Raw genomic sequence first — 27,999 nt, 5'->3', positions numbered from 1 at the left:
CAGCTCCACAGGGCTTAGTCATCTTGAGAATCTCCAGGTTCTTGCTCTCTGAAAAGGTGGGTAACTGTTGTTTTTTTTCATTTTACAACAAGATTAATTGTACAGAATTTCTCTGTAATAACGCATTTCTTAATGATTCACTATTTTTAAATTTCTAGTGTAACTTTACAAGGTTAAAATTTAAAAAAAAAGGCTACAATGCTAGACCTTGTAATGGTTTTAGATCTTTTTGCTTTAAATATATTTGTAAAGTTGTCATAGTGATGGATTTGTATACTATCTCAGGAGTAATACTGTTTTTTAATTATTCAGAACTTTAGATGTCTTCTCTTGTAGCAGAATTTTGTAATGTGTCATAATCTCATCTGAAGTAAAATGCTGATAGCAGGTATGATTCCTCCTGTTCATTACAAATTCTCATATTTTACCAAAGATTAATTCTGCCCAGAGTATTTATCCCAAGCCTAATAGATCATTGTCAAAAGTGTCTGGAGCTACTGATGACATTTTGTTCAAATAAGATCAGTGGTTCCTCAGGGAACCACTAATTCTGAGAACCTTGGAATAACAGGTTATTCAGTTGTGAATGTCCAGTTTAAAGGATCTGGGAGAGCTGAGGCCAGGCCCTGCAGACATTTTACAGCACTGAGAAATACCTGCACAGAGAACCTCCCTGGAAAGGGTCTTGTGGTCTTGTGGGCTCGGGTTCACAGTTGCAAAAAAAGCCATGAAAAGCTTCAGGCCATATTTGGTGCTTTTCATCAAGTGGAATATCAACCTCCTTGACATTGACTGAAATCACCATGCAAATTTTAAATTATTACACTGCAGTTCCTTCCAGGACAGATTTCTTCCCACATGCTTTGGGATGAAGTCATGCATCCCCTGGAGACAACAGCAAAACTTTTATTGCCTTAACAGTGGGCAGGATTTCTGAGTTTATTATCTTACTTTTCAAGTAGTCCACTGAAATACGTAAGAATAAGCAGCAGAAAGGAGACAGGTACACAGAGTAATGTTTGGTTTGATTTTTGTATAATGTCCAGCCACACCAATTATAAAATGTCATAGGTCATTGAATTTATTTTGTTCCATTTAAATCTCTCTTGCAATAATTACTTCTGATTGTTTACCACAAATTCATTTTTTATGTACAAGTTTAAATAATGTTAAAAAATTCCATTTTTAGAAGAGGTGAAAGGTCCTGTTTTCCCTATGAAAAATGTACAGAGAAAAATGACACTGCAATATTATTCTCATTTGTTTGTCTGACTCTCAAGTAGTTTTTAATACTCTCTTGGTGATAGTGCTTTGATCTTAGAGATGCCTACCTTGAGAACAAAAGTGGATTTGTAATGGCCCAGCTGTGCTTGAGGCATCAATTTCTGCTCAAATAGCATATTGGTCATAATATTTTGTAGCTGCTGCTGACCAAATCCTAGGTCATCTTTTCTGCTTTAAAAATAATGTATAATAATGACTGTTTTGTAATGTAGTAGAAAAACAAAATGTATTGATTGGTTCAGGTTTCTCAGAAGTCCAGCTCTTGCTGTGGATTTCTGGTTATTGTCTGCTGGCAGTGGCTGAGTACAAATTAGAAGCCCTTTCCCACAAGTAGTGAACCCATAAGCAAAGCACATACTATAATGGTGTGTGTAAATATATGTTCTGCTTTATGTTTTTCTTGACAAAAAAAGACTCTGCAGAGCATGTGACTGTCTTGTATATAGTGACAGTTCATCCAGCTCGAGAGATTAGTCACAGAGAGAGATTATCCAGCCTACAGATGTCTATATACAGCCCAGGCTGCCTTAGCTGGCACAGCTTTGTGCTGGACTGGAACGCACGCTTTCCTTCTTCTCTTTCAGCTCTCGTGATCCACCGAGATGGACCAGACCTTCTTAGCAATTGTATTTGGTCCCTGTGACAAGTGCTCCAAAGAGAAGCCCCTCAGGCCTGTTTCTGTCAAATCAGAACAACGCAGCTACTGCTCGCTATGTGTGGAAATGGTACGTTGCTGATTTCATCAGCCACGGTGTGGCAGACTGCAAAAAACACGGCAATTTATCAATGGGCTCTGAAGCTGGGCTTTTCTGGACAGCAAATAAGCACTGCTAGGCCCATAGCCTGCCAAACAAACACCTGGTGTTTCCACAAACCTACAAGAGAGGTGGCCCTAGGGTTCAGGGATACTTTGTATGATTTTTGATTGGAAAATGGCCAGGAGCTTTTTACCTTAGGGGTACCACATTTGCTGTGCAAATGTTATGTGCCCATTTCTTCTCTGAAACACACATGTGCTCTGCTCTGCCTGTGATCTTGGGTGTTTCACACTTGCCTTTGAAAGAACAACAGAAGATTAAATCATCACAACAAAGTCATTCACTAGAGACGGGAATGTGACACTCACCTGCTCTCAGACACCAGTGAAGTGCTGTCACAGCTCCCTCATGCCCACACTTCTTACCCTGACCAGGTTGTCCCCTGGGCTATGTGCAGTACTTGGGTGAGAGCTGGAAGTTGCTACCATGAGGATAAGGTGGGAAAAAGTTGCAGAGCAGTGGAATGTCTTCTGTTGGAGGCTTTCTAAGCTCCAGCAATTAGTGGTGAGGTGATATCCCACTCTCCTGGTAGGGAGCACTGTTCAGAGACATCACAGTGGGGTTTTCTAAGGTGAAATACACAGCTAAGGTCATGAACCTATGTGGCTATTGAAGAGCTAGCCTCCAAAATTCCTTTTGTAAACTTCAGAATTCTACTGTCCAGCTTGCAGTAGTTTTATTTTATCTTCCTAAGCCATTGTGCATTATCAGTTGGAGAAGACATCCATCACTGTTTCCTCCCCCCGAGAAGTGTTCTCTACAGTGACTGAGTAGGGTCCAACAGTTTGTTGTATTTGAGTGTCAGATGAAATGATATCTGCAGAAATGCTAAAAGGCTTAGCAAGCTGTGTTTACACAGCACTGTTGTACAGGCAGATGAGAACACTGATTTGGAGGTGTAGGTGGTACATGTGTACAATTTACTGGCTGACACAGCACATCTCATGTATTACTTTGTTTAGGAGGAAATTTAGATGTAATGACTGCAAGACAAAAGACAGTTTATTTGCTTCTCCTGACTTTGAAATTGCTGCTTTGTTCAGGTCCTTCTTGGCCAACAGCCTTCTTGGCTATTTATTCAGTAAATTTTTGCACGACTTGATAAATGCATGCTGGAATTGCAGGAAACTGGCTGTTTGTTATTTACAGTTCCTGCAGCTTTCTCCCTGTTACTGACAGTATGGACTTCAGACTCTTAGCAGCTGGAACAGCTGGTAGGTGGAAGCAGACTGAGACTTCAGGAAGAATTGAGTCAGTACCTAACAGCCTGTTAGGTTTCCTATTGGCACTGCAGGAGGGTCCAGGGCTTTCTGGTAGATCTTGCTTCATATTTTCTAAAAGACTTAAAAGCAAATATTGAGAACACTGAGAGGTCTTTGCAGTAGCACAGAAATACACATGAGTAGGGAGATTCCATCCTTGACTTGTAAATTGTTTTTTTCAGAGCAGTGGGTATGCTTTGGTTTATATCAAAATGCAAAATATATCCTTTGCCAGTTGTGTTTGTGGATGCATGTTGTGGTGTCTAAGTGGCTGATCTTTCTGCAGCTCCCCAATGTGCCCATGCAACTCCTAATTTCAGCCCAGCAGATGCACACGTGCATTTTCATCAGCCAGTCTTGGTGATTTCCCCAAAAACATATATCAAGGGACAACAGAATTAGAAATTGCTGATTCCCAGTGTTGACATCATCCTACTTCAATTGTTTGCCTTTTGGACAAAGTAATGTTCCTCTAGGGTTTTGCCTGCTTTGGAGTTTGGTGCTAATCAGCAGAAATTCAATGTTTGCTAGTTTAGTTTCACCACAAAATTAGCTTACAATTTGAAAAGAGATCAGCTGGTGACTTAGTGAGAATGGAAACTTATTTTTAAAGGCCTGACTTTTGAGGTAGGCAACAATTTGTTATGCACTGTTAGATCCTTCATTTTCCCCAATGTTCTTACTACCAGAGCAGGACCAACTTTGTTCCATGGATCCCCATCACTCATCACTGCAATCTGGTGTATTTCCCATGTGTGGCACTTGTTCATGGAGTACTATGCTATCATCTAAATTAATTCAGCCCTGGTTCATTTTATTTAAAGCTCCCAATTGGCCTTACTCTAACCTGTATTTTGCATGCTTAACTAATGAGGCAGTTAAGCAGGAGCTAGTCAGAGGAACTAAATACTTTTTTTTTTTTAATATTTTTTCAAACCAATGAAATACACATTATGTATCACACACTTCTACAGCTCAGTCTATTCAGTAGAGGCTTCCCTGTCACCTCATGGCTCTGCTGACCCCATCATCTCAGAATTAGTATCATTTTTCAGCCTGCACATGTTTGGTTCCCAAAGACTCTCACCTTCTGTGCTGTTCTTTGTAGACTTTCTAATCCCATTCCACAAGGCAGTGAGATTGTTCACATCAGTAAGGCAAGAAACTGGATTTTTCACTGTTAGAACTATGCCGACTGTCTGACACATAGGTGTCATCTATGCCAAATTCCTGAGAGCTGATGAGTTCCTATCAAGGCAAAGAAATTTCTACAGCCTTTTGTTGCATTTAACTTTTGGGCCTCTCCACACTTATCAGGTGTCAAAAATAAGGCATTTGTTATAGAATAGAATCCTTCAAAAATGAAGTTTCTTCTTCAGAATCTTCCTCTGCTAGTCCCCCAGGACACAGCTTATTGAGTTTAATATAAGTAGGTTGAATTTTTCAGACCTGAAGATAATGCGTGGGATTAAGCTTTCTGTCACTTTCCTGCTAAAAGATCTTTGGGTTTCTTGGGGTTTTTTTCCCTGTTCTTTTGGTATCACTTTATAAATACTCAGTTTTTATTTCCTTGGCACAGTCTATGCTGGAAGGCATTTCCAGTGTGCTGGTTACTCAGGAGGGCTTTGAAGGGTGTTCCTTTATCCAGCAGTGTGTGAACCCATAGCTTATACTGCCTACATTTTCTTTTGTGATTCTGGACATAACTGGATCAATGAGTTCAGGGCTGCCTACATGGCCATCAGGCTGGCTGGGTTAGGTCATACCAGACTCTATGGACAGGGAGAAGATTGGAAATAGATCCATTTTATTTGATTCTCCAGGGAAGTAACCCAGCTTCTGCCTGCAGAGCCATTGACTAAAAGGGACCTTGTGGACGTGATCAGAGCAGGACCCGAGTTCAGCTCCACAGTGATGGTAAAGAGCCTGTGCATCCCGGTTGGACAGCAGCACTGCTTCTAAACCCAGTGTGGGAAGGGACTTTTATTTTCTCTGAGACCCACACTTTGCCCAGGATGTGCCCGGAGTCCAAACAACAGCTGCAAACAAGGATTTTCTTATGTCCCTCTCCAGTCTTGGCACATCCCCAAGTTGAACAATAGCCACTGGATTGTCCATTTTCTGGCTAAAGGGAGACAATGGGAGTCAATCTTCATGAGTTACTCCTTGTAGAGCAAGGACAATTCTGTAATAAAAAGGGGACATTTTCAAGGAACTCCCAGGGAACAAAAAGCTATGTGCCATGGTTGGTTCTCTGGAAGCATCAGCTGCTCCCTGTGCCCAGCATACATTCATATGAACAGAACCCAAAGAGCTGAGCCCCTGGACTCACACCACACCAAAGTGGAGGGCTATTTATTCCCTCTTTGGGATTTTGGAAACTTCTCTGTTTCAAGAGATGGGAACACCACAGACTCTAATGTGCACACCTGAGAGTAAGTTATACAAGGGGTACTGGGGGTAGCTTGTCTAAAGGAGAAAACAAAAAGGAAAGGAACCCTGATAATACAAAATTTCGAAATCAGGAATTCAAAGTATAGTAGAGTGAAGAGTTTTCACCACTGCATCTGTCCTGCTGACACAGAGGCCCGCATAGCTGATTCTCCCAGTACCTCCTACCCATAGGACTATCAGGGAATGAGGGAACTAAGATGGGACTTGGTAAGCCTGGACAAAATCTGTCTTCCCAATTTGATATTTTAAAATGCCATTTTTTTCTTCTTTCTCCCACATTGTGCAACTTGTACAAACAAGTTTAGGTATGCAGCAGAAAAAGCCACTGGCATGTGTTTCTGGGGAAATGAAGCCTTTGGGCTGTGAAGAGGGCCTGGGATATGTGTAGGAGTGGGACAGGAGCTGAGGCTGGTCCCCACTGCCGGCTGCCACTGGGATTTCAGGGCAGACTGGGTAGGGGATGCTGCAGCAGATGGACAGAGGGTGCTGGAGCGGGTCAGGACCGGGGATGCTGGAGTGGGTCGGAGCAGGGGATGCTGGAGCCGGCAGGACCAGGGATGCTGGAGTGGGTCAGGACTGGGGATGCTGGAGCGGGTCAGGACTGGGGATGCTGGAGTGGGTCGGGGCAGGGGATGTTGGAGTGGGTCGGGGCAGGGGATGTTGGAGTGGGTCGGGGCAGGGGATGTTGGAGTGGGTCGGGGCAGGGGATGCTGGAGCGGGCAGAGCCGAGGATGCTGGTCCCCACGGTGTGCGTGCTCAGGACTAGCCTGGACGTCAGCGGGGAGGGGAGGGGGAGCCCGGGCCGGCTCCGGCGCCGTTGCTGAGGCAGCAGGAGCCGCCGTAGCATCCCCGAGAGCCGGGCTGGCAAACTCCTCCTCCCTCCCGCTCTCATCCCCGCTCTCCCCGCTTCCTTTGCAAAGATGGCAACCGAGGGGCTGCACGAGAACGAGACCCTGGCGTCGCTGAAGAGCGAGGCCGAGAGCCTGAAGGGCAAGCTGGAGGAGGAGCGGGCCAAGCTGCACGACGTGGAGCGTGAGTGGGGCCGGGCGCGGGCGGCGGGGCGGCCGCAGGGCCGGGAGTGCGGCCGGGCCTGGCCGGGGGCCGGGCCGGAGCGGGGAGCGCTGCACGGGCCGTGCACCGCCGTGCCCCGGGCCGGACACTGCCCTGCGTGCCCCGGGCCGGACACTGCCCTGCGTGCCCCGGGCCGGACACTGCCCTGGGTGCCCCGGGCCGGACACTGCCCTGCGTGTCCCCGGACACTGCCCTGGGTGCCCCGGGCCGGACACTGCCCTGCGTGTCCCCGGACACTGCCCTGCGTGCCCCGGGCCGGACACTGCCCTGCGTGTCCCCGGACACTGCCCTGCGTGCCCCGGGCCGGACACTGCCCTGGGTGCCCCGGGCCGGACACTGCCCTGGGTGCCCCGGGCCGGACACTGCCCTGCGTGCCCCGGGCCGGACACTGCCCTGCGTGCCCCGGGCCGGACACTGCCCTGCGTGCCCCGGGCCGGACACTGCCCTGCGTGTCCCCGGACACTGCCCTGGGTGCCCCGGGCCGGACACGGCCGTACCGCGGTTCCCGGGTGCGGGGCAGGGGCCCTGGGCCGGGCTCGGCCCCGCGGCGCTCCCGCCCGGCCCGGCGGGGCCGCGCTGCCTCCGGCGGGATTGGGAACCGGGCGGGGACCCTCAAGCACCCTCGGTACAGCCCGGGATTCGCCCACAGCCTTCGGATGTAGTGTCAGGAGCCAGGATGAGCCCCAGCCATGTGGAAGTTGATGGGAATCTGCTTTAATGAGGCCAGGATTTCACCTCATGAGGTGTGGAAGGGCTTAAAAAGGAGCATCGTTTCCAAAAACGGCTCCTCTGTCCCCCTTCCGCCAGGGAAACAAGTTGCAGGGATGCGGTGCTGATTCAGTGAGGGTGAGTCAGTGCTGGAGCTGTCAGTGTGTAACTCACCGTTATCAGCTGCAGGATCCAGGGATAACCCCACAGGAATGCCATGGACACACCTCAGCCCGGCCCTCCCCCTGTCCCCTTCCCCATTCAGGAAAAAGAAGCTCTTCTTATGTTAATGGAGCTTTTCAGTCAAGTTCTGTGATATAAAAAAATCCTTTTATTATCATTATTTCATGTCATAATTACAAAGATACGTCATAGGGTTTTGGGTTTTTTTGCTTTTGGTGTTTTTTTTAAAAAAAACATATAAATTACTGTTTTTGTCTGAAATCAGATAGATCACTCTATTAGAAATATTAGTGGGTCATTAAAACTTTTCTTTCATGTGTTTTGATGCCTTAAGCATTGAAAAGGAATCAAAGCTTGTATCCAGTGACTTAATTCTTAATGTTTTGTTAGAATGAGGGACTGAAAAAGGCTTTTGATTTTCAGGTTGGGAAGGATTACAATAATATATATATATATATATATTCTGGAATAAATAAAGCATTTTCTTTTCTTAGTTAGACAATAGTGTTATATAAATGTCCTGTTAATCGGAATTGTTAAACAAACAGAGATGTCCTCATTACAGAAACATTACCATAAATCACCATATTCCTATAGTATCATTTCTGTATCAGAAGTGGCTGGGTCTTTGTTTAACAAACCTCTTAAGCGTATTCTTAAACCCATTTTAGCTCACAAAGTTTTACCTGTGATTCCATGATGCTGTAACTGTGTGTGCCTTTGATACAGGATATTCTTTGTCATATGTAAAATCTGTAAATTTCCATTGGAAAGCTGTGTTTGCAAAGCCATTACAGCATTTATAAGACAAAAGTGTTATACTGGTGTAGAACAATGCTCCCTTATAATATTTTATATCATTGATTCTGTATCACAGCTTTTTTACACTTAAATTATTCCCAAGTACTATTTCTGCAGAGTTTGTAAGTTTCAGAATAAGGCATCACTTTTGGTTTTTGCTTGGTTGCTTGGTTTTTCCCCTCTAATCTAAAATTGTATCTTTTACATTTTTTTGCTCAGATCATGACTTTCCCTCTGTGGTTCCCAAAACAAACAGCTGGCTGAAAGAGGATTGCCCTTATTTGTTCAATTGGTTCTGAACAGCAGCTCTCAAAAATGTGCATAGAAAAAGGAAATGCCAAACATGCATTTGATTTGCAGTCTTATACTTTTAAGGAGTCAATTCAAGACCTTAAAATTTTAGATGTAGATAAAAGGTTGTTCTATTTGTGTGATCCATGAATTTTTAAGGCCAGAGAGACCATTAGACCCAACACAGAAAAGATCAAAGACCCAGGAGGATCTGCATCCATTCCACACTTCCCGTTCAGGCCAAACAATATTTTTAAGGAAAATAGGCAGTTTTATCTGGACCTCTGTAAAACTACTCAAGCTATTTACTGCCTTTAGCTGATCTACTTGTCTGGGTGCATGATTTTTGACTATCTTTGAACAATATTGGTGAATGCTTAAAAATAACTATCTGACTTTCAAACCTCTGCTAGGTGGGAGCAGGATTATTATGGCTGCAGTTGGAGATAAGTGTCCTCAGAGAATCAGTGAGGCTAAACCAGACAATTTCACAGAGTCTCAGCTGTATGGACATAATGGAAACAGTCTGTCCATTGTCTGTGAAACATTTGGTTTTTCAGATGTATTCTGGACACAAGCTGCCATAATAACCTCCTGTCCTGTGTTTTCATGTCTTTTGATTGGATCATTTGGCAGGTTTCTATGGGCAGTAGTAGGGGGAATATATTTTTTTCCCCAGTGGGTTTATATGGCACTTTCTCAGAAACTTGCTTCTGACTTATGGACAAATCGTGAGGAATGGTGGACAGCTCTTGTCCCTGGCCTGGGGAGACTGGCTGAGCAGACATTTCAGCTGAGAGCATTATTCTGGCACAGCCTGTGGGGCTGGTGGCTTTGAAAGACAACTCTTGAAAAGGTAATCCACTAGAAATCAGTCTCTACGTTGGGCAGAAATTGCTTCACTGGCCCTATGCCAGGAAATTATCTGTAAGTTCGGGATGCCTGCTCTCTCACTGTCACAGCCCTTCCCAGCCCGTGAGCTTTCTTCCCAGAAAAGTTGAAGGGTGAAGTAGCAAGGCAGCTCCAAAGCACCACCTGCCATGGGAAGCTCAGTGTCTAGCAGGGCAGTGAAAAGCTCAAGATTTCCTCTTCCAGCTCATTAAAGCATGTGAGCTTCTTTATCTGTTTCAGAAGTTTGGGTCAAGCATTGTCCCCACAGCCACCAGCATCTGGATCATCTCAGACTTTGGTGTGGACAACCACACAACACAGGAAGTGCTGGATCCTATCAGCTCTTCTCTAGACAGAGTAATTTTTAATTCTGGTGTCAAGTCTCCAGTCTCAGTATCTCTGCTCTGCTGTGGGACTTGAAGTCCCACCCTCCCTCTGTGTGAAGAGCTGTCCCTGGGTGCCGAGATACATCATGACCCTACCCAGCTCCACACTGGATGAACACGCTCTGGAGCAGAGCAAATAGGTTTCCTCATATGACACTTTCTCCCAGACATTTACCAGCTTCAGGCATCAGAGTTATATGAAACACCTTTTATAGTTGCATGAATTTTATGTCAAAGTCAGTTTGCACAAACAGAAATGTATATTTTTTTTGTTTTTAAGAATATCTGCTGAAAGTACTGCTAATAGATGAGGTAGGAAAGAACTGACTTCTTCACTAGAGGACGCTGCTCAGGAAAGTTGTTTCCCTGGCCTCTGTTTCCCTCTTTTGTAGAAGGGACATCCCATGAAGTCCTTGATGTCCATAGTTGTTATTGAAAAGTTGGGCAGTGCACTCTTATGGCAAATGTCCAGCCTCCTGCTCACTCAGAGTGTGTGCTGGCCCCTGCTGCTCCTGGCCACCAGAAAGGATGGCACAGCAGCCACCAGTGCCAGTGGCCAGCACCTGTATCCCACTGCACCACCACAGTGCTGAGAGCCAGCTGCAGCTTCAAGTCTCACATCCAGAACAGCTGTTTGTCCACCTTTGGGCCTGAGGATTTCCCAGCAAAAGGGGGCAAAGGGGTAATCTGTTTGTGAGTTACACTTGGGTAGGGTGCAAGAGCTTCAGCTGCTACATCCCTGGAATTCAACCCTGAGTGAATTCATCCTTGTCTTTATCTGGTGAATATGTTCCTATGCCGCCCACCTTGGTGTTAGCCACCTGCCAGCTCTGAAGCAGAGCTCATTGGCTTGCACCATGGGCTCAAACTTCATGGATTAATCCCTCCAGGGGCATTACTCATAAACAGATATTTCCAGGGCAGAGCTTTGATGGAGGGCTCTCTAACCGTCAGCTGTTTGCAGTTCATCAGGTGGCAGAGCGTGTGGAGGCGCTGGGACAGTTTGTGATGAAGACCAGGAGGACCCTGAAGGGCCATGGAAACAAAGTTCTCTGTATGGACTGGTGCAAAGACAAGAGAAGAATTGTGAGCTCTTCCCAGGTATGCTGTTGGGCAGATGTTTTTCAAAGGTGCTGTTGAGCACAATACAAATCTTTTGGCTGTGCTGTATGCCACTCTTAGCAGATGATACCTGGGATTATTGTGAATGCTTTCAGGATGCCATGAAAGAAGTTCATTGGCAATGTATTTGTTCAGAGAGTGTAAATCTAACCTTTGAATCATTTGTACATCTCTTGTAGCTAATACCCTAAATATTTCTTGTCCAGTCATACACAGATTTTCCCATATTCCCTCTTGCAATAAAAAAATAGACTCGTGAGACTACATCTATTTCCTTGTCCTTTACACATTAAATACTTGGCAAGATTTTCAGGTTATGTGTTCAGAGAAAATAATCAGGAAAAGAGAAGAAATGCTGATTCTTTTTGAGAGTACTATGCACAGAAATTTCTTCTGCAGTCTGTATGATTGATATGACCTTGAAAGCCTTAGACATCCTGCCAAAATTACTCCATTTAGTTGGGCATTTTGAGAAACAGTCCTAACACCTGCTCAAGACCAGTCTCATAAGCTGGAGGAGGTAATGAGATAATTACTTTCTAGATCCCCTGGTTCGTCCTGAGCCCAGTATGGCTGTGAGTGAGCTTGTTGCATCTCACAGCTGTTCACTGACCTACATGAAATCTGTCAGGGGTCTCACTTGAGGGATAAAAATAGTCAATCTGCATTGCAAGCCACCTTCACTTACTGTGAGTTTTTACCATTCATGGAGATCTCAACAGGGAGAATAATTTAAAATATTTAATGTCACATTTTTTAAAGTGGTTAAAATGTTAGTGTATAGATCAGAAAACTGAACAGACAGGTTGAAATGCATTTTTTACTCTATTTTAAGAACTGTATAAGTCCAGGTACAGAAGCAGCTGTTGCTCAGTAATAAACATTTCACTTTCACGATACAGGGAAGATAACAATATTGTGTGCATAAGGCAAAGTAGCTGGCATGAGTGTAGCTGATGTACACCAAGTGATTGTGCTGCTCTCTGTACAAAGTTCTATGATGACTGTTTAGCTGGTTGGATAATGGATAATGGAAGGTTAAGTAAGTGTAGTGACAAGTAAAGGGAAAACCAGGATCAGACTGGAAAGGGAAGATGAATAAACAGTGCAATATTCATAAACAGTCAAGTGAGGGCTTACAGGTGGCAGGTTCCTGAGGAGATGGCCCTGTTCATGGCATGTGCTGCAGGTGAAAGGAGTACTTATGAAGCCATTAAGAGGGAAGAGAAAAAATTGAAAAATAAATTGGTATTTTAATCAAACAGGAATCATCTCACTGAGGAAGAGATACACTTCTCTTGTGATAGATACAACAGCACTAGTGAGAAGTGTCTCCTTGGTGCTTCACTGTGACCACTGTGCAGTTGTTAAGATGGAGACAAAAGGACATAACAGGTTGGGGAGAGAAAATGAGCAGCAGAGTTTTCTCCAAGCTGGGAAGCAGGCTTGCAGCCACATCCCTGGAAGGCCTCAGGTTTTTTTGTGCTTTCTTTTAGGATGGGAAGGTGATCGTGTGGGATTCCTTCACTACCAACAAAGTAAGTGAAACTTCAGCAAAATTTTGTGCCTAGGGCAAAGGACAGTGGGATAAGGTGAAGGGCTCACAGGTGTCACTGGAGGCAGTGGATAATGGGATAGAATGCAGACTTCCACTAGCACCCCAAAATAAGGACCCCAGGGCAAGTCATGTCCCTTGACCTGTTTCTGAGCAAAGTCCCTGTCAGGGCACTGGGGTTTGTCATGGTCTCCAGTGGGGTGCTCTGATCCAAGCTCTTTGCTCACAAGGGAGGCAAAGCCCAGCCAGCAAAACGGGGAAACTTTCCCTGGGCACCTCTGTACCAGGTGCTGTGTGTGATCACTGGGGATCCTTCAGCTGTGGTGTTCACTGTGAAATGGTGCCACTGCTCCAAGCCCTGCCTGGGCTGCCTCATGGCATCCTGCACCACCACAGATGAGGAAAAACTACTTGCTTTTAACTCACTTTTACATGTGCAGCAGTGGGGACCTTCCACAGCACTGGATGACCCAATAAAATGTGCTCTGTGGTCATAAATAAGGTGTAAAGTCTCAGAGAAGGACGGACAATCCTCCTACTGCTCTGCTGCTTTCTGCAGTCAGGGTTGTTGACTTATATGTGAGTTATGGCTTGGGGGAAACATCTGTACCTTGCACTGACCCTAAGGACATCCCACAGAAACACTGAACTTATTACTCCCAGTGTTTTCCTTGGATTGTTAGAGAAGCAGTGAGGTGCCAGTCTAAAGGGATGCTGTGTTTCAGGAGCACGCGGTGACGATGCCATGTACCTGGGTGATGGCGTGTGCTTACGCTCCATCTGGATGTGCCATTGCTTGTGGGTAAGTTAACAGTTTCCACAGCAGCTTACACAGAGAAGCTGGATTTCTTTCAGTGTTCTGGTAGCTTCAGAAGCTGACAGATAGACGTTTGCATGCTGTGATTGTGGGTGGAAGGTCTACATTCAGTGCCTCTGATTCTATTTCCATAATGGATCGTACATATTATCTCCACTGACTTCAGTGCAATAACATTTGTTGTGTAAGCATGGAAAATAATCCTCTTTCAGCATTTATATCATGGGTTAGGAATTCTGAGTGCATGCAACTTCCCTGTTCTAGTGTGGTTGTCTGTGTTGGATATATTTTCTAGGGGAAAGAGGTTTTAATTGTGTTCTTATTTTGCACTCTTTTTTTTTTGTGACATAGAGGTTCATCATTAATGATTACCAGTATGTGAATAGATCTTGCTAAGATGGATTGGGAAGAAGTAACCATTGATAATCTCCTATAAGTTTTCTGAGGGCTCAGTTTTGAAAAAAAATAAAAAGTTTATATAGGGGAAAAAACAAAGAGATTAAGTGTTGGTAAAACATCTTGTAAGAAGGGACTGTGTGGATCAGACAGATAAAGCAAGCTTGGGGCAAGAGAAAGGAACAAAGGGAGACATCAGTGTGCAGCTTGCAAATCTAGAAAGCAGCAGACTGAGACAGAGAAGCAGACTCTGTGTGTGGAAAGGAGTACGGAAACTGTGTTTTTGACTAGAGCCCAAAGAATGGCAAGCAAGCTCTGTCTTTACACTTGTAGCAGAGACAGGGAGTGCACGTATACATTGCACCCAATTCTGTATTTCTGTTGTGCTGTCAGTTAAGTGCCATGCACATAATGTAAGGCACAGAACCAGCAACTGGCGGTGTGCCATGATCCCAGGGACCAGGGCAGGACTGATCTTCCACAGCTCTAGGAAAGGGTCAGATATAAGTCCTGCCCTTTAGAAATGAGTCCTGGGTCTGACACAGCTTAGCTGGTACAACTGTCCAGAAGGACAGCAGCTGCAGAGGTCAGTGCTTCTGTTGCCTTTTTTCCAAACTATTCTAGAAGTTTTGTCTTCACACCCACTACTTGCTGTGCTGCCTTTTCTATAGGGGCTAGGTCACATTTGTTAAGATAGGTGTATAATGATGATGAAATACTGATCTTCACAATGACAGATGTCAGCAGAAAAATGGCAGTTTGGCTGCATGTGAAACATTAACCCTGAGGTGGCTGCTGTCACCTCCCAGTTTATACTTTTGTGAGGTTTCATTCAGTGCCATTTATAAACTCGATAAGGGTGAAAAATACTGAGGCGCAGCTGTTCAAGTTCTGTAAAGCAGCCAGGCTGGTGAGGCAGCTGGGGCTTCCCTGCACAGGGAGATCCCACACAGCACAATACAGGGAAGTCGGTACTTGTAAGGGTTTGGCAGCACAGCACTGACAGGTGGTGTTCTTCTTATCACCACTCGCCTTTTGTCGTTGCAGTTTTAACCAGTTTTCCTCTCTCTGTTACTGCTATTATTACTCTCTTCAGTGGCCTGGACAACAAGTGTTCTGTGTACCCTCTGACATTTGAAAAAAATGAAAATATGGCTGCAAAGAAGAAATCTGTTGCAATGCACACAAACTACTTGTCTGCCTGCAGCTTCACTAACTCAGACATGCAGGTAAATGTGTTCCCTACCTGCTGCTCACCATCACCTAACATGAGCTGCCCTGGGTGCAGTGCACACGCCCTTCCTTGCTCCTGGGGCACCCAGGACCAAGTCCTGTCCCCACAGGGGCTGCTGGAACACCCTCACAGGGGGCAATGAAGGTGTTGCAAAAGCTGCTCTAAGGAAATGCTTGTCACAGTCCCTGCAAAGGCCTGTGGCTTCTGCAGAGGGAGCTTGCTGGTACCTGTACGTTCTCTGCTCCCCAGTTTGTACTTTTAGGAGCCCAGACTATTGCAAATAGCTAAAACCACGGTTCAGCCAGGACTGGGTTGGGTGCTGTGCCAGCTGATGGTGACTGTGTTGTTTGCCTGCTTTGTCCCGGACATCCAGCAAAATTTGCTTTTGCTTTCATTCAGAGTATTTTTTATTTGTACCAAGTGATACAATTGAGCTTGAGGATGGCCCCACAGGGCCATACCTGTTGTCTGTACATGCCCTGCTGTGTTCCCTCGAGGGAAAGGAGCAATGCTGTTCCCATCTCACAGGCAGTGGGGTGGAGCACAGAGGCCCACAATGGGAGGTGATGGAAAAGCCAGGAACTGAATGCAGATCTTCTGAGACCAAGCCAGCCTTCTTCTCTATTGAATATCTCAAAGATCTCTTTCTCTAGAAACACAGAAGATGATGAAAGGAGCCAGGATAATCCCCTTGTCCTCTATGGTTTCTGAATTTAATTAAAGCTCTTCTCAGTGCAGCTCTGCAGCAAAATAAGTGGCAGAATGGAGCATTTTTATAGCTCTCAATGTCAATAGAGCTGCTGGAAAGAGAATACCATGTCCCTTCTTCCAGATATTTGGAGCTCTTCTGAAGGAAATATCAGCTCTCATTGCTTCTATTTCAGGACATGTGAAGCCAAGAGTATGTTGTTGTTTGTCGCTCTCTGGTTTCTGTAATGACTCTGAGGTGCTAATTTAAGTCCATTGCCATGGAAACAAGTGGTGGAGGTACCCTGCACTCAGGCTTGCTTAGCCCTGACCTTCCTGTGCAGGAGCCGTGTGGAATTAGAGCAGTCTAAATTAAGTGGAATGTTTTTGATGAGATATAAACCAAGTTTTCTCTTTTCTTGTCTATACCTAAATGCTTTGAGATTAAATCCTATTACAGGAAAAATATTATTTTTCATAATAATTTATGAAAATGTATTTTTCATAATAAAAAAGAAAAGCTGGGTCTTTTTTTTCATATTAAATACACCAAACTGCACTGATATTGAAGGTCATGTATTACTATTGTTAAGTCATGTCACAGTGGATTAAGGTGTTTTATATTTAGTGAGTCAGAAATCTTTCTGAAATCTTTAAAAAGAAGTTTTCTTGTGCTTGCTAGGCTTATAAGTGATCATTTATGGCATTGCATGTTATTATTTAAACAAATACAAGCAACAGGTTGGCCAAGCTTCTCTTAGGACACTGTTATGTAGCAGATCCTAGAGAATCCCAGATTTCTTATCTTTTTTCATTCACATAAAGGCCTCAGAATTAAAACTATTGAGAATCAAAACTTCAGTAACTCTGAGGGTGCACAGTGCAACAAGTACACTGTGCAGGAGCTTTCCCAGGTGTGTGCAGAGCAGCTCTTCTCTCCCCATTTGTGATGTGCCATCCTGGAGCAGCTCCAGCATGGGGTGGAGGTGTCCCCCAGCCCAGTGTCCCCACAGCTCCCACTGCTAGGTGCTCCAGGGCTGCAGCTTTGTCCTGACTGCCGTCTTGCACTACAGCTCGCTTTTCCCACGGAGGCGTGGAAGACTGGGTAGGAGTTTAGGGTTTAGCGTGCTCATGGGCTTTGGGCAGTGCAGCAGAAAGAGAGGAGATCTGGGGGTGGTTCATTGCGGGTTAGTCGCTCCCAGGCTCTGTGTGGGTGCTAAAAAAGGGGGTCCCACTCTTGCTCCTCATCATGTTCCCACGTGGACCCTGAGCTGCAGGGCTGGGTGACACACACCTTGTTCTCAACGCCCCAAACCAGTCCTGCTTGTGAGAGCCTCCCCAGCCTCAGTGAGCAGAGAGCCAGGGAGCCTCACTTCCTAAATTAGGTATCTGCAGCTCTGCGGTGTGATAATGCTCCCCACGTGACAGTGCTCCATGTGTATTAATAGCAACAGTTAATTGGGATCTCAAGTGTTTTGCATAGGGCACGCAGCCATGCTCCCAAATGTGGCAGGGCTGAGGAGCAACCCTGAAGCTGAGTCCATAGCATTTCTCTAAGTATTAGCTAGAGCTCTGGGTTTCCAACAGACCCTTCCCTTACACCTTTAGCCACTCCTATTCCCTTTATATTCCCTTGCAAGTGTTACAAGAGCAAATCCTCAGAGCTGAAAGTCTTCATTCCTCAGCCAAGTACAAATATTCCACAGAACAGGGAAGTTCATTGATCCAGGCTCAAAAGCTGGCCGGGAAGACAAGTCAGGTCTTTCTTCTGCTATTATCATCTGAGAGCATTAGCATCTCTCTGCTGCAGGATTCAGAACAGTCTGTTTTGCAGCTTTGCAGATCTCTGTTTACGGGAAGACTTTTTGGAGCATCTGTCAAACATGTTCAGTGTTTAACCTTTATGCAACTCTGTGAATAATTTTGTGACTGTGTGATCATTTTATTCTTGAAGAGAATTTTGTTTTTAACTTGTAACTACCCACTGGGATCACTTGAGTTTCCTCACCAACCATGAGAAAAACCTGTGTACAAAACTGAGAGCCCTCCTACGTTCACCCTTGCTTCCTTCCACACCAGTGCACAGGGACTTTCAACCTACAGAATTTGTGATTGCATAACAGTTTCGGGTGCCAAGGGGAAATTTTGAACAATTGAGCATCATCAGGATTTAGCCACAATAACAAGCTCAGATCACATGTGCTTTCTACAAGTACTGTAGCAGATGGGCAGCTGTGAGCTATGTTCAGTCAGTGTATGTTCAAACCTTTTCACACACAAATGGTTTAGGACAAGTGAGAACTGATGGACTTATCAAACAACTGTCTAGACAGGCTTACTTCCCTTTCAGAAAATCCATGTCTTACGCCAAATTAATTTGGTTTAATCTGACTATTTCAAGCAGAAAGAAAAAAAAAAAAATTGGAAGTTAAACAGGTATACTTAACTCCAAGAGTTCTTCTATTTACCTGGGTTGAATTCCAGCACCCTGAATATGGATAGGGTGGAATACAGGGGCAGACAGAAATACCAATATTGTTCTACCTCCTTTTTAGAGACTATGAATGTGCCAGGAGGTCCTTACTTCTGTCAGTTGTGCAAACCCCACCACACAAAAGGGACCATTATTGAAACATTGTGTAGGTATAGTGGTATCCATACACCTTTCCACTCTACCTTTTTTTCTTAAAAATAAAAACATAACCTGTAGTTAGGTTCACACTGGTTTTATGGACTTGATTTATTACATAGTATTTCATTAAATTAAAGCTGTCCTTTGGTGTATGTGTATGATGTCAGTTGTTTCCTTGTGACCTGAAGGTCATCTGCTGGTTCTTGTATTATGACTCTTCTTCCCACATCCTATAGATCTTGACAGCAAGTGGAGATGGAACTTGTGCTCTATGGGATGTTGAGAGTGGGCAACTTCTACAGAGTTTCCATGGTCATGGAGCTGATGTCCTGTGCCTGGACCTGGCCCCTTCTGAAACAGGAAATACATTTGTGTCTGGGGTAAGCAGGAGCTTCCTCTCATAATACAAAACTAAGTAATATGGAAGTGAAAAGGCAGCAAAGTAGGAGGCTCACAACATTATTGAGAGAGCACTGGAGTATATGTTGGATGCCCCAGTGCAATCCACTCATTGCAAGCACATTTTCCAAGCTGGAGCAAATTAAACCCCTGACTGTGGGGTCAAACCCACCCAGCCAGTCTGACTACAGTTCTGCTTACTTAGCAAGTTCCACCCCACATCAAAGCAATCCAGCTCTCGAGATCAAAACAACGCCTCTGCCGGGAAGGGGAAGGCTCAGCATTAGAGCAGTGGGCTCCTACCACAGTGGAGGTGTGAGTCCCTGTGGGTGGGAGCCTGGAGCAGCAGAGGACTTCCCACACTTTGCTGCTTCTCTGTGCTCAGCTTTCTGGAGCCAGATGGGGTGTGGCAGGTGTCAGGTTGTGCTCAGGGCATCAAAGTGGGGTTGCAAATAACGTGCATGCCACTATGTCCCAAGAGTCAAGGGGCAGCTTGGACACTGGCTAACACCTCATGCAAGGTACCAGTAACTTTACTGGTTCATCAGCCCCACCAGCACTGGCCCATGGTATCCTCATGGTACCAAGATCCTGTATTTGGTGATGGAAATGGCCCTTGTGCCAGAGGGTGCCAACCATGGGTTAGAGTCATAGTCTTATCCCTACACAATAAACACGGACCTGTTCTGTTATGGCTCTTTTTATCAGATTTGGCTGGCACATCAGGAGCAGAGTCCAGCACACTGGCCCAGTTTTCCTGCTGGTAGCACAGCTGCTCTGAAGCGTGACTGAAAGCTAATTCCATCCAAGTGCATTACTTCTCTCGGGTTTTCCTGTCACCGAGCTTGCTTCCCAGAAAGGATAGATTCATTCTCCCTGGGAACAGCTCAGCTTATTATAGGGCAAGGAATCGCAAGCAGCTCTGGTACTGCTAAGAGAATATGTCATACTCGTGTTGATAGAGCAGCTTGGGCATGTCTGTGCTTACAGGCATTCGCTTAATTCATCACATGCAAAACACCACTGCAGTGAAGACCTGTCTTACATCGTGTCAGTGCAGGTATAGGCTGAACAGTGGAAGGTATGGTGAAGGTATGGTGGCACAGAGAGATTCCCAGAATACTGTGCCTCTGTGCTACAGCAACCTTGAGCTGGAACAAGCAATGTCAGTACAGCAGCGTGTAGGCTGGGTGCTGTTACATGTAACAACTTCACTGAAAATTCCAGCCCTCCTGAGTAAGCTCAGGGCTGTGTCCCAGGCTGTTGTGCTCAGTGCCCTCTGAGCAAGGCTCCTCAGCTGAGTTGTGTATCACTCAGGGGAACCCATCTCTCCACAGGTGGCGGCTGGTTTCTCCTTCAAAACCTTAGGAGTCAAAGCACCAGCTTGTCAGATTGGTCTTGCCCCCAAACTCCCAGAGGGATCAGTAAGAACAGTGCACATGGAAGCACTATGAAGGCCTGGACTTGGACTACAGTGGGGCTTGAGAAGGAAATATGCTGGGTCCAAAATATTCTCTATCCTGTTTGGTTTCCCCAATGCTGAAACCACAAGCTGGTGCCAAGGAGCATTACATCTTTTAAATAATGGCATCTTTACTAAAAACACTAGGATTTCATTTTAACAACAAAATTTTAAAAGAGAGAGAAATATGTGAATTGTGAAGAGACTGTTTAATTTAATTAGCTATCATATTTAATTAAAATAAATAATGTGTGGCACGGTCTGGTGGGCAGGGCGCTCTGGCTCAGCAGAAGCAGCAGCCACCCTGTTCTTCCCACACAGCCTCAGAGAGGCTGAGCCCCTGGAGCTCTGCCTGCCTGCTCCTCAGCAGGGGCAAGTTTATTAAAATCCCCCATCACTCTTCAAAGCAAAGTCCATGTTCTCTTTCCTGTCACTACAACTGTGACAGCAGTGAGACATTGCAGCTGGGAGTGTTGCCCTACGGACAGGAGATGGTTCTTGCCCCAAGGACATTGTAGACTGTATGGGCCAAGTCCCTTGCCCATAGAATTCTGGGTGCTGAGCACTGAGTGTTAAATGATCCTTTCAAAGCACAGCTTGGAAGGGCAGGTTTTAGCTTGAGGATGAGAAGTGCTGCTATGCTGTTTTTCTCATCCCAACCACATCATCAAGCATGTGGGTGCAGAGCCCTGACAGGGCTCTGGTAGGAGGCTGGGAAAGAAACCCTCTGGATGCACTGATTTAATTTTCTCTTTCAGTGTATGAAAAGAATTAGTTATAAAATTTTAAATGCTGGATATTGGTTTTTTTTCATATTGGTCATGTTAAGTGGTCAGGGAACAGGTCAGTTGTGCAGCTCTGTGGCATGGTGAGCTGCAGAGAGGTAGAGCAGCAGCACAAGCAGAGCTGTGAGTACGGGGCAGCTCCAGCCTTCGTGAGGAACTCTGATCCCACCTGCAGCTGCACAGCTGAGGGTACCACTGCAACCTGCTGGGGCTGCTTAGCTGGTTAAATCCTCTCAGAGCTGTGATGTTCAGAGCCTTTGAATGTAGTGGGTTTGATGACAAATATCAGGCACATGAGGGGTGAATGTCACCATTTGCACAATTGCAATGATTTTTTTTTTCTTATTAGGGATGTGACAAGAAAGCCATGGTTTGGGACATGCGGTCTGGTCAGTGTGTCCAGTCATTTGAAACCCACGATTCAGATATCAACAGTGTCAGGTCAGTGTGTTTCTGGGAGAAGACACGTTTGCAGTGTCGAGCAATGTGCTGATTCTATTTCTGAAGTCTGACCTCATCCAAGTAATGTAATGTGTTCTGGTCTTCTTTCACTTGTGCACAGATATTATCCAAGTGGAGATGCTTTTGCCTCTGGTTCAGACGATGCCACGGTATGTTAATTCAGCAACCTAATTTAGGAAAATTCTGTTGCTTCCCAAGTCAGATTTTCTCAAAGACTAGCTCACATCCGCAGAGGACTTTTAGTGACTAAACTGGGCCTGTGACACCAAATACGAAGAAATAATAATCCTGTAAGCTAAGACATTAAATACCATAGATAATGTTCTAGGGAAAATCACGTAACACCGTAGGTCACTTCTGCAAACTTCTCTGCAAGAGGTACTGCCCAGATATTGATTTCAGGTTCTCTATGTCTGAAATTTCATGAGTAAAACTAGTTGTCTTACTGGAAGGTACTTGGCTTCACATAGCTCTTGGTCACAGCATGGGAGGAAGGAGCTGAAATGCTGCAGCTTGCATCAGAAGTAGCATGTCCCAGAGAGTAGAGGGGCCATGGGCTCAGGGCAGAGCTGGCCTCTGCAGCCCCAGGGTGGCCTTGGCCACAGACGTCTCTGTGGGCCCTGACTCACTGCCAACACTCTTCACTGCAGTGAGTCACTGCATCCAGGTCATCCTACATCACACATGGCCCTTGATGGATCTTATTATCTATGAGAAATCTGCTAGGAGGGGCTCAGAATGCATTGACAGGTAAATTAGATCAGTACAATGTACACAAAATGCCATTTACCTCCTGGTGCCCTCTGCCCCTGAGTGATGCCCAGGGCTGATGGCTTTCCCTGCAGCTGGTGTGTCCCATGGGGGACCAGGCTCTGCCCCACCACAGCCCTGCAGGGCCTGAGCTGGCATGTAAGTGTAGCATGAGAGCAGATGATGGGGAGGCATCTGGCACCTTATTTCTTCTGTTATTCAAACATCGCACTGAGTCACCTGAGAGCAAAGACTTTAGATAAAGTGCTCTGCCCTCAGAGCTTTGAGTCTACTCCAATGCTAGCTAAACTCGACAGAAACATTCCTTTTGTCTTCATTGGATGTGGAGACATTCCAAGGCTCTTTGGAGAGAGTGAACCTTGAGTTTTAAAAACTTAGATTAGAAGTTAATAGCTCTAGCCCTGCGCTGAGCCCAGTCTCTCTCTGCACACCTGGATGCAGTACTGTGAGCTCTTGAGATGTTGAGGGAGTAATACAGAGAAATTGTCCATCATTAAATTCCAGTGAAAACACTCTCTTTTAATGCCCAGTATCACAGGTTCTTGTTAATTTATTAGATGCTTTTTTTCCTTTTTTAACCATTTTTAACACCCCTAACTCCAGCAGGAGAATAGCAAATTCCACCTCCGTACTTTTGACAGGTTTTGGCAGTTTCCATCTACCTCATTCTTTAAATGAAGAAGTTTGTATTTGCAGTGTTACAGAATGGTATTCTTGACCTGATTTATATACTTGGGGATTCTGAGGAACAGATAATCCTGACTGGAAGTAATCCATAAAAGCGTGCTCAGATGCCAGTGTTGTCATCTGCAGTGACCCCAGCTCCCTGTCAGGACAGTCTGATGAGATTATTCATCTGTGTGGAGCACTGGGAGACCTGGACTGCACATACCTGGCAGCTCCCACTGCCCTGCAAATCAAACAGCCCCTTCTTTATGTGCAGACTTGAATACCAGCCATTTTTCAATAGTAAAGTCTTAATATTAGCAATTCCATCTGGCCAGTGTTTGCTTAAGCTTAACTTATTGAGGAGGGGTTTCAGTTCACATAGTTTCAAAAGCGCATTTTCATTTCAGGGTTAACAGACTGCCTTTCTGCATGGCAGAGAATTCTGAAGTCTGGCAGTGAAGTCTGATACATGATTTCCATGTCAAACAAGCCAAATTTTGCTGGCAAATGATAAAAACAGGAAGTGTAGGTTGTTAGAGGCAATTTGGAATTTTCCAGGAGAAATGAAAACCAGAGATCTGCATTAAAATGTATTATTTCACTTGAATTATTTTCACGTAGGCTTTTCAAACAGAGAGGCCTCACAGAAGGGCAGGGACTGCTATCCTGGCTTACTCAGAGCCAGGAGTACCACCTAGGCTCCTCTGTGCCACTTGGTCCTGTTCTCTGATCAGAGACTTGATCCTCTCTCCCAGGCTCCAGCTGTGGCTAAACTCTTGTTTCAGAGATTGCCCCACATGCACCTCCCCAGCAGCAGGATGCCCTGATAAGTGCAGAACCACAGAGGGGAAACAGGAGGGTGTGGGGACTCCAGTGGGTACCATGGCCCAAAGCCCACCTCATGTCTTTACAGGACAGGCAGGAGACTTAGAGAAGTGGCTTGAAAAAGAAAGTTCTTCCTGCAATATATACAAAACAGCCTTGAGTTGCTTAGATCCCTGTTAGAGGATCCCAGTTAAAGCAGCCACAAGCAGAAGGAAAGGAGGAAGCACAAAGCAGAAGGAAAGATGCCAAGCAGCCACTTCCTGTGATGTCTGTTAGGCTGCACTTCTCACTCCCATTTTTTCCAAATATTGTAGCCAGTGCTTCCAGCATTTACTGAGGCATGTGTGTTGGTTTTGTTTTAATCCTAGTGTCGTTTATATGACCTTCGTGCAGACAGAGAAGTAGCAATTTATTCCAAAGAGAGCATCATTTTTGGAGCATCCAGTGTGGACTTCTCTCTCAGTGGTGAGACTTGGAGGTTATCTTAGTGTTGAGATTTCAGTGGGACTGTAAATTTTTTCAGTTTAATTTGATAAAACATTCATTCTTAAAAGTTATCAAAAGTAGTAAGTACCAAAAGAAACATTTAATGCATGGAAGCTTTTATTTTTGCCTCTGTAAAAATAATTACTCTTTAAATAACATAGCTGGCTATTGCTTCGTTGTAGTGATGAAAAGTATTTTCCTGGCCCTACTAAGGGCAGGAAATATTTTGCCATTAACTACAGCTGGGCTAGAGTTTCACAATAATAGTGAAAAACATTTCAAAGGCATCATGAGATGCAGCTATTAAGTGCAGTTACATAGTTTTTAAAAGGATAACAAATGATTAATGGTAAAAGTATATTAGAGGGGTATGAAGAAAGAGACATTACCACTTTTCACTGCAGATCCTGAGACATAAGCTCGAGTCTTGTCTCTCCTGTCCCAGCACAAATGCAGAGCTCCCCAGTCACCCTGGGTGGGGGTGAGTGGGTGGTGAACTGCCCTCCTGGAACTGAGGCAAACGTCTCTGTCATGGTCACAAGCACCACAGCTTGTCCCGCTGGCAGTGAATCACTCACCAAATTGTCTGTTAATCATTCAAGCATTTGTATTCAACTTCTTGTGTAAGGTCTGAGTAAAGTATTATTACCCTGCATAGCTGTTAAAGTGCGCTTCAGTCTGTCAGGATTTGAAGTCATCCCCCATCTCTAATGACTGAACACATTCTATGTAATTTAACTAAAATTTACAATGTTTTTAATGAGCTAGTTGTTGCAGCATTTAGCACGGACAGCTCAGCAGCAGGCAGGGCTGTACCAGGGGAGCACAGCTGGCCTGAGGGAAGCGATGCTCGCAGGGTGGGCTTGTGGCTGCTGGGCCATCAGTGGGCTGCAGAAGGGCCGGCTGCACTCAAGGCTTGTTCAGACCTCACTGTCTAAAATCTCACTCTCTTTGCAGGTCGCCTGCTGTTCGCAGGCTATAACGATTACACCATCAATGTCTGGGATGTGCTGAAGGGGGCCCGTGTGTCCATTCTGTTCGGACATGAGAACCGGGTCAGCACCTTGCGGGTCTCTCCCGACGGGACCGCGTTCTGCTCGGGCTCCTGGGACCACACTCTCCGAGTAAGTGCCGGGAGAACCTGCTCCGAGAGCTTCTTTCTCCAGCTGCTGAATAAAGGGACTGAGGAGGAAGGGTTGTTGGAGGAAAACGGCTCTAGACGAGCTAAGGAGGGTATAAAACAGTGTAAAACGTGAACAGCAAAGCCAAATAAAAATCCCCACTAAGTGCTAGCAGAACTGCTAAGTTTGAGCTTGCTGTTGGGTTACATGATATCACTACTGCTGATACTCTGTACCACTAATGTGATCGCCTTACCAACGTTAATTTAAGGTTTATAGGAGAGTCAGTGTCATAAAGGAGTGTTCAGCTCTGTCTCTTTCTACAGATCTGGGCGTAACCTGAGATCCCGGATGCGGAGTCAATGAAAACTGAAACCCTGGACTACAAAAACTGCATAAAAAAGCCATTCCTCAAAATCAAATACTCACTACAGTCCGAATGAGTGACACTCAACCCACAGATTAACACGACTAGGTAGAAAATGTAGTCTGCTTGAACACATAGCAAACATCAACTTGTAGTAAAATGAAATGTTTTAATTTTTTTTGAAACTATATTCTTTTATTAGAATTAGTTTCATAATTTATAAAGGGACTTTTCTCCAAAGTCACCTGTACCATAGAATTGAGTATTTCAGTGCACATTATGTATTTATTTGCATGAATTTAGTTCCTTTTTAAAGTAAAAAAAATGTCCTGATTTTATCGGGATATAGCAAAAGGCTTTAGAAACATTCCGTAGTAGCATATTGAATTTCAGTGTAGAAAAATGGAAAGAGAAATAATTCTGATACTTTATGATGGTGTTATGGATGACTGAACCTTGGTGGTAAGTAGAGGAGCAAAGGACCTGCTGTGAAGGTACTGGCTGCTGTCATAAAAATGTATTTTTTGTACAGAAAAGAAATCCCTTCAATCCCTGTTTTTTCCTACTGTCTTTTTAGATAGAAATAAGTATTTCATCTCTGTTACCTGAATATAAAGAATCTAAATATATACAAACTGATAAACAGCAAAGAGGAGGGATATAAACATGATTTACATAATCATGAGGTAATACTTAACCAGTAGTTTCTTAGAAATTTTTAATTGTATCACTTGGTGAGTGAATTTTCTTTTACTTAAAGAAATACTACATGCTAAGCACTAAGGGATACTACACACTAAGCATTAAGCACCATTATACTGATGGTCAAATCTTTTCCAAGTCAGTCACAGTCATTCTGTGACCATGAATCTTATTTGCATTTTGAGCAGTTCATACAACTTTGGCAAGGCAATGTAGCTTAAATGTACATTAAAGCAGTATATGTCCATCTTAAGGTCCTTCTGCAATGTCAGAGCAGTTGCAAGTTCATGCAAATACAGGTCAAATCATAGAGTCCTTACTCTCACAGTCATCTCCCACTGCCATGGACATGGTTTTGTCATAGTTGGACTTGAGAGTGAATAACAGTGAGCTGTTGAAAATCTGCTGCAAGCCACAGTCCTGCCAGTGTTTGACACTGGGCTGACCAGAGCACATGAGTCCATCTGATCCAGGAGTCACTGGTTTTCAGGAGAGCAGGACAGCTGGCCACACTGCTGGCAGCACCCAGCCCTCTGTGTGAGTGTGGGAATGCCATACCAACAGGCAGGACCACCCCTCACAGAAGTGATGTTCTAGAATCAAGATTTAATCAGATAAAGATGAGATACAATGAATTATAGAACCATTGTGAGATTACATCTGCATTCATACATTGACAACCATTGGGACTAGAGTGTCTGCTCATACCAGCAGGTACTGAATCTCACCTGAGCACAGGCTCATGGGGAGCAACGAGCTGGAGTGATGCTGGGGGCTTGCACAGCCTGGCCTTTGAAATGCAGGTGGTGAGGTACAGCTCTGAATATATCATATATGTGATTTATATTTTGATTGGAACAAGAGAAAACAAGTTTACTGGAATGAACCTGCTTACAAGCTCTCTAGTCAATGGAATTTAATGATAATATCCTCATTCTATTTGCAAGTGGTATTTTTTTACAATTATATAAAAATCATATTAGAAACAAAGTCTCCTTATCCATGGAAACATTAGGTTCTGTGAATCCATAACCAGTTAACCTAAGACACTGACATTTATACCAGCCTTCCATCCCTAATGGAATAGGTCAGCTGTTTTCACTTGGAAAAGTCAACTCTGATGCTTTGCAATATTTGTGGCAAACTATCCCTGTAACAAACTGAATGCACTATGGAAATGTCATATAGAACTCACTGTGCAATATTGAGTCAATACACTGTACACATTTGATCAAAAGATTAATATTAATGTTTAGATAGTATTTATTGGCGAGATGTTTGTTTCAAACATAATACATTGTGTTGATACTTATGAACAGCCTAAATACAATAAATTGTATTTTACATATTGAGAACAT

General features: G+C 44.6%; 1 protein-coding gene across 4 annotated transcripts; it reads left to right on the top strand.

The window, feature by feature from the left end:
- GNB5 (G protein subunit beta 5) lies at positions 1-27,996 on the top strand. 4 transcript variants are annotated; one of them, XM_005521485.3, is made up of 13 exons: positions 1-56; positions 1,869-2,009; positions 6,739-6,850; positions 11,114-11,250; positions 12,768-12,809; positions 13,552-13,628; positions 15,136-15,268; positions 18,829-18,972; positions 21,588-21,679; positions 21,801-21,849; positions 24,334-24,430; positions 25,409-25,575; positions 25,899-27,996. In XM_005521485.3, exons 2-13 carry the CDS (start codon positions 1,887-1,889, stop codon positions 25,908-25,910), a joined length of 1,185 nt encoding a protein of 394 aa, XP_005521542.2. In that variant the 5' UTR covers positions 1-56; positions 1,869-1,886; the 3' UTR covers positions 25,911-27,996. The 4 variants fall into 4 exon arrangements, with proteins under 4 accessions (XP_005521542.2, XP_087919319.1, XP_087919321.1 ...); XM_088063193.1 differs by lacking the exons at positions 1-56; positions 1,869-2,009 and adding an exon at positions 5,781-5,799; XM_088063194.1 differs by lacking the exons at positions 1-56; positions 1,869-2,009 and adding an exon at positions 6,250-6,271.
- The last annotated feature ends 3 nt before the right edge of the window (positions 27,997-27,999 follow it).

This window comes from Pseudopodoces humilis, chromosome 16, assembly GCF_049639895.1.
Source record: "Pseudopodoces humilis isolate 2021_Gansu_Grassland_sample_001 chromosome 16, ASM4963989v1, whole genome shotgun sequence".
Taxonomy (NCBI): domain Eukaryota; kingdom Metazoa; phylum Chordata; class Aves; order Passeriformes; family Paridae; genus Pseudopodoces; species Pseudopodoces humilis.
This window is presented reverse-complemented; position numbering and strand designations above follow the sequence as displayed.